The sequence below is a fragment of the Aricia agestis genome, chromosome 1, assembly GCF_905147365.1.
Source record: "Aricia agestis chromosome 1, ilAriAges1.1, whole genome shotgun sequence".
NCBI classification, from domain to species: Eukaryota; Metazoa; Arthropoda; class Insecta; order Lepidoptera; family Lycaenidae; genus Aricia; species Aricia agestis.
In genome coordinates, this window is record NC_056406.1 from 24,325,458 (window position 1) to 24,331,998 (window position 6,541).

Sequence of the window (6,541 nt, forward strand, 5' to 3'; positions counted from 1 at the left end):
TTATCATCGGCGTACCGCGTAACTGATGCTGTTAATACAGAGACCATCAATAAAACAGCCTACTCGGGTGTCGCTCAGCTCAGCAATCAGCCTGTCCGTCCATTTGAAATGACAGCAATTTTTTTTGTGCCTATTTGAAGCGGAATCAACGTCAGGGCCCCCGTAAGGGCTACTGGCGCCTGTGTGCAAAAAAAAGATTTTGGCGCCCCTTTAGGCAATTTTTTTGGGTCCTTGGTTTTGGCACCCCTAAAGATGGCAATTTGGCGCCCCTAGAGGATGGCACCCGTGTGCATTGCTCACATTGCACATATGGTAGCGGGGGCCCTGATCAACGGCCCCAATGCGGGGAAGAGAACTAGATCTGACGTAAAAATGACGTTTGAACTACCACTACTGCTATCAGCGCCAGTAGTGGGACTACGACAGACGACACTATATAAATAAATAAGTCTATGAATGGGACTTGGGACTTGGGAGTAGTACTTGGAACTAGTAATACTAGTTTCTACAACCAATAGCGATTAAACGGCCATTTGCAAGTTACGTCAGATTTAGTTCTCTTCCCCCGCATTGGAGGCGCCCCAGGCCCCGGCCCCCGGGCCCTGGCACGGCCCGTCTAAAACTTAAAAGTGTGCTCACTCCTTTACTACACTGGATGACGTCTACTGTCTGATGAGTGATGACTGATGAGTGATGAAAAAAAATAAAAAGTGACATGTTTACAAAATATTGAGAAGTAATTTTGCAGAGATTTTAATTTTTTGTAAAAGCTTTTTAACTTTTTCAAAACTTTTATTAATTCGGTATTTTATAAATTATGCTAAAATATGGATGCGGTATTTGATATTTGTTATCTTTCTCCGGACGGCAGTAATATTGAACCTGATGACATACCCAAAACAAAGGATAGTGTTTGGATTTTGGGAAAAAAATATAGCGCAGTGCAAGGTAAAACATCTGAATATGTTTAGCTATTGTTCTAACGATAAAAATACATAGGTGTTACGTGTTGAGTTTAAATATTTTTCAGATTTAGATAGAATCAGGCGAGATATCACGTCAGTAATATGGTGCACCTACAGAAAAGGGTTTGTCCCTATCGGGAACGAGGGTTTGACGTCAGATAAGGGATGGGGGTGTATGTTGCGATGCGGGCAGATGGTGCTCGGGGTTGCACTCGTTCGGATTCACCTGTCTGCTGATTGGGTATGGACTCCTGATACAAGGTACCAAACAAGTATATAACCACATCTTATGCAAATTTTTGTGTTTCATCATAAAAAGTGTATTAAGACAAGGAGGTTGCGAAAAATATTGCATATTGCATGTTGTTTCAGAGACCCAACATATTTAAAAATAGTTCAAAGATTTGAAGAAAGGAAGCAGGCTCCTTATTCAATACATCAAGTAGCTTTGATGGGAGCTAGTGAGGGAAAGGCTGTGGGACAATGGTTTGGACCAAACACAGTAGCACAAGTTCTCAAGTAAGATCCTAAACATTATTAGAGCTTCTTATCAATAAAGGAAACTTCCTACATTGATAATAAATTATATTTAGGCCAGTTTAGTTATATGTGGTAACTGGTAATTTAATTTAACCCATCAATCCCCAAGCAGCACCCGGCTGTTGAATAACAATTGAAAATCTATTGTGTCTGTGTCACTGTGATTCCCACGATCAAGATATTAATAAAATGAATAAAAGTATGTACAAATTAAAGTGTTGGACTGATGTACACATATATATTATTTATGTATACATTAATAATTACAGTACTCTTTGAATATACAGTAGTCAATTATTCTGAAATGCCACAGTCATAGTCACACTGAATTAAGATGTATCAGAAGGTGTTTATTTCTCACATGCTCTAAAGTCCTTTGCTATGGATTAATTATTAATGATGGTGATTGATTTATAATTTAAAGAAAGAAAATAATGATTAATTACTAATAGCATGCTATTGGTGTGAGACAATAAAATCGATTTTAATGTAATTATTGTTTTGCAGGAAATTGATAGCTTATGACAAGTGGAGTTCACTTGTAATTCATGTGGCATTAGATAATACAGTTGTAAAAGAAGATATAAGTAAGTATTTAAACTATGACCATTATTACTGTTTACAATGCGGTCAATTAGCTACTGAGCTAATTGACCGCACTCAAAAGAGGGCATTCTACAACTACTTTGTTGACTGCAACAAAGTAGTTGTAGAATGCCCTCTTTTGAGTCATTTGTTAAAGGACTAAATAGCATAGTTACCATAAGTAGGTTAGGGTACTCAACAGTTTCGAGAAAAACAGAATAAAATTTCAAAGGCACATTATATACTGCTACAGGTTTACATTTTACACTGTACAAGCATTTCATTTTCAGTACAGCAGTGTATAGTGAAAAATGACAGAGGGGATAACTCAAGCACTCCAAGCAATGTAACATCAGACTGGATGCCGCTGCTGCTGATAGTTCCTCTGAGGCTGGGCCTCAGTGAGATTAACCCAGTCTATATTGATGGGCTCAAGGTAAATGGGAATGTCAATCATGTGTTGTGTAATGTGTTAAATTGCTGCAAACATAAAAATCATCATCGTCATCTATAAAGCTGATTCTTAAGAAATTAAAAATTTTAATAACTATTATTCTTTAAATAATAAAATATATTGATTTGACATTAAATTAAATATAAATTCATATATTTTTTTTAGTTTAATTCTCAGACATTTGTATAATAAGATTTACATTATGATAATTATAAGATTTCTATATTTGCAGATGTGTTTTGAGTCGCCACAGTCGATAGGCGTGATCGGTGGCAAACCGAACCAAGCACTCTATCTTATTGGCTGCGTGGGCGATGAAGTTATATATTTAGATCCGCACACAACACAACGATCAGGACTAGTTGAGGTATTACTTGCATAAATTATAAACAGTTTTTTGATGGATGGTTTATTGATAATTTTATTACGATCCACCAGAGAGGCGGGACACTTAAAACACACATACTATGGAAGCACTGACGTTTTGTATTCTTAGCTCTGCTGGCTCGAAGCATGGTTGAGCTCGTACTTTTAATACAAATACCTAATACTTGACGCGTTGCTTCACTGCAGTGTAGTTACGCCTAGTGTGCTCTCACCTTAAAAGTTCAACCATCTTGACCAAATAGGTAGGTATCTCAAATAAAGTAGACTTAGATAAGTTGCAATTGTCTTTCTTTTCTAGAATAAGATGACAGATGAGCAGAAGGAAATGGACTGTACTTTCCACTGTAAGTTTGCATCGCGTATTCCGATAATGGCGATGGACCCTTCCGTGGCTGTGGTAAGTTTATTATCTACATTATCCTACTATCCTACTAATATTATAAAGGCGAAAGTTTGTTTAGATGTATGGATGTATTGATGTTTGTTACTCTTTCACGCAAAAACTACTGAGTGGATTTTAATGAAACTTTACAATAATATAGCTTATACATCAGAATAACAAATCATAAAGTTAATATACCTAGCGGAATAGAGCAACAATCTCGAGCTGTAAAACGTAACCAAAATTGGTTTTATCTGTGTGTAAAAATATGTGTACATATAGGGTCCCTGCAGACTTACAATTTAAAGTTGGCCGACTATTGTACAAACCACAGAAATATATCAAGATAGAAGCGCCATACGCTCGTGTTCATACACATTGAAGCGACATGGCGCTTCTATCTTGATCTATCTCTGTGGTTTGTACGATAGTCGGCCAACTTTAATTTGTAAGTCTGCGGTGACACAACACTTACACAAGCATGATTGAACATGACTTCTATGAGATTAAATTGTCAACGTGCGGCACGTGCCGACTGGACGTCAAAAACAGAGTGCTGCTGTCATGTATCACACGTCTCTTTTTACCACGCAGTGTTACTGATAGTGACATCTCTCTTGCTCAGGCCTTTGTTTCTCTATTCCGTAAGGTATATTAACTTTATGTAAAATAGGCTACAATTTTAACCGACTTTCAAAATGGAGGACCAGGCCAGGGCCAGGTGACCATAATACAGCAATAACGCGAACCACATTTCGGGACATATAAATCATTTAGGGACCTTTCATATAATACGTCACACTATTTTCATGATTTTTATAACGTATCAACCCATCAAACCTTAGTTAGCAGCGCAGCTTTTATTCGGAATTTATTTTTATACAAAACCCAACTGTATACCTACACTTATCAGGAAAGTAACGAGTGTGTGACTTACCAGTTCTTAATAATCTGTTAAGATATTGGTCGTATTAAATTTAGTACTTATTTCTTTTTCTACAGTGTTTTCTGTGCCTGACGAAAAGAGACTTTGTTGAACTTTGCACAAATATCGAGAATAATTTGATGAAAGAAGCTCAGCCTTTATTTGAGCTCTGTGAGAAGAGACCCTCCCACTGGGGGCCTGCCACATCCGACATAGATTTGCAAAATACCTCATTATTTACAGGTAATGTTGATATATCTCAGATAATTTATTATGGTTTTAGGGGCTGTTTCACCACTTCCTGATGAGTGCCGGATAGGCTATCCACAACTTAACTTGACAGAGTATAGAGTATCTGTCAAATAAGTTGTGAACTTTATCAGGAAGTGGTGAAACAAGCCCTAAATATGTACTTGATATTGCCTGAATTTTTGTTGTGAAGAAATCATATATTTTTCCGTGATAAAATTCCGTGATATCCTCTTTCTTTCTCAGAAGCCAGAACTATATACAGATCTGGCATTACTCCCGAAACTGATATCGATTTCGATTTGCGATTTCAACGGTTTTTTGACATTTTTTAGACATATTTTAGATGGCTAAAGTGTAAAAAAACCGTTGAAATCGCAAATCGAAATCAATATCAGTTTCGGGAGTAAGGCACCTGTTCCTAGCAAATTTTATCAGAATCAGTTTAGGTTTATTGAGCTTAAAAAGTAAACACACAGACATACCTACACATTTTCGCATTTTTATTAATAGTTTAAAAAATCAGTTTCTCTTTTTTCAGAATTTGAAGATGTTGATCGGCAGTTTGATGATTCAGACGAAGAGTTCGAAATCTTGTGAGAATTTTTATTTTTTTATTAAATAGAGCATAATGTTGCCGTGTAAAAACATCACAAAATATAATGCGCTTGATTGTTAGAGACTGTACTTAAGATTGTACTGTAATATTATAATCCTAAGTATATGTAAAGGTAATAAAGTGAAGAATAAATATTATATTGTTTATCGTTAGCTATAATTCATTTTAGAGGAATGATTATTAAGTTTTCTCACCAAAGACTAACTTTTTGTATCCAATATGATGATTGTTATTGGGGTGGAATATAATAATAATCAATAACTTATTAATTTTACCTTGGTTACATGAATTAGGTACATATTTTAACTTTGAGTGCCTTTGAATTTTCTCTCGTGATTATAATTTACTCTTTATTTTATTCGTAATACCTAGAAACTTCTTACAGAGGTATAGATATTTTTTTCATTTTGCCTTTCACTAGTCATATTTTAATTTTTCCACTATGATCGTGCTTCTATTTTCAACTGTTACAGTCAAGGCTACAAATTCTATGTAAAATTAAAATATATTTTTAAATTGGTATAAAATGTTTTATTTTTGGATACATTATCAAACTTGATAATACTTAGGCCTAAACTCGATCACCCTAAAAAAGTTACGTAATGAATAAGCTATACCATGTCTTTGTCTTTCGAGCGACTTCGACGATCAGACAAGGACTAAATTCTGAATAGCATCCCTTGTAGTTTGTACACTAAGTAACGTTTTAACACCTCCATCGTGGGTATCGCAGACACAATAGATTTTTAATTGCTATGCGGCATCTGGCTGCTGCTTGGGGATGTGTTAAATGTCGTTATAGTTCTTACCACTTACCACGTAGTGATTATGATATTCTCTTTGGTTCTTACTTCTGTGGTTATTAATAACGTATATGAGCGCTAGATGGCGTCCTACATAATATCCTACATCGTCGTTTTAAATACTTGTCTACGCTTACAGTATAATGACATTTTCAGGGTGTTGTTGCGGCTGCCTCGCTTCTGTAGTGCTTCTTCAATGTTTTGTGAAGCACGTACGGACGATTTTTATGCGATTATTCGCAAAAAAGTAGCGTCTATGCGTCAGCGCTTACGTGAAAGCAGCAACAGCATCCTGCAAATGATATATGCAAGATTTAACTGTCACATTCAAGATAAATGGATGAAAATCTTAATGGGACTAAAAATAGGATAGGTTTGTCATAATTTTAATGTGAACCGTAAAATTAATAACATTTGAAGTGATGATTTGTATAATGTTCTGATAATGTTTGGTAACGTAATGACTTAAAAAACATACTATGGATGTTAATCTGAAAATAAAATGATTATTATTATTATTATTAGGCCCAATTCACACCGGATCGGCAGCGGCCGGCAGCGGCGCGAAGAGCACTTTTAGTGTGAAATAATTTTAAACTTTATTTACATACTTATAACTACTAGTATCGCTT

At 35.7% G+C, this 6,541-nt stretch overlaps 1 protein-coding gene across 1 annotated transcript; it reads left to right on the forward strand.

Annotated features, from left to right (window-relative positions):
- Positions 1-758: 758 nt before the first annotated feature.
- Positions 759-5,097, forward strand: LOC121728910 (cysteine protease ATG4B). The gene is made up of 9 exons (XM_042117241.1): positions 759-948; positions 1,031-1,226; positions 1,338-1,484; positions 2,013-2,092; positions 2,381-2,526; positions 2,777-2,911; positions 3,230-3,328; positions 4,316-4,481; positions 5,029-5,097. The coding sequence occupies exons 1-9, from the start codon at positions 828-830 to the stop codon at positions 5,085-5,087; spliced, it is 1,149 nt and encodes a 382-aa protein (XP_041973175.1). The 5' UTR covers positions 759-827; the 3' UTR covers positions 5,088-5,097.
- The last annotated feature ends 1,444 nt before the right edge of the window (positions 5,098-6,541 follow it).

Excerpts from the sequence above, each read along its gene's own strand:
- LOC121728910 (XM_042117241.1), top strand. The coding sequence starts at position 828 with ATGGATGCGGTATTTGATATTTGTTATCTTTCTCCGGACGGCAGTAAT. Across the intron at positions 949-1,030 it reads AAAATATAGCGCAGTGCAAG|ATTTAGATAGAATCAGGCGA; the intron begins GTAAAACATCTG and ends AATATTTTTCAG. Across the intron at positions 4,482-5,028 it reads AAATACCTCATTATTTACAG|AATTTGAAGATGTTGATCGG; the intron begins GTAATGTTGATA and ends CTCTTTTTTCAG.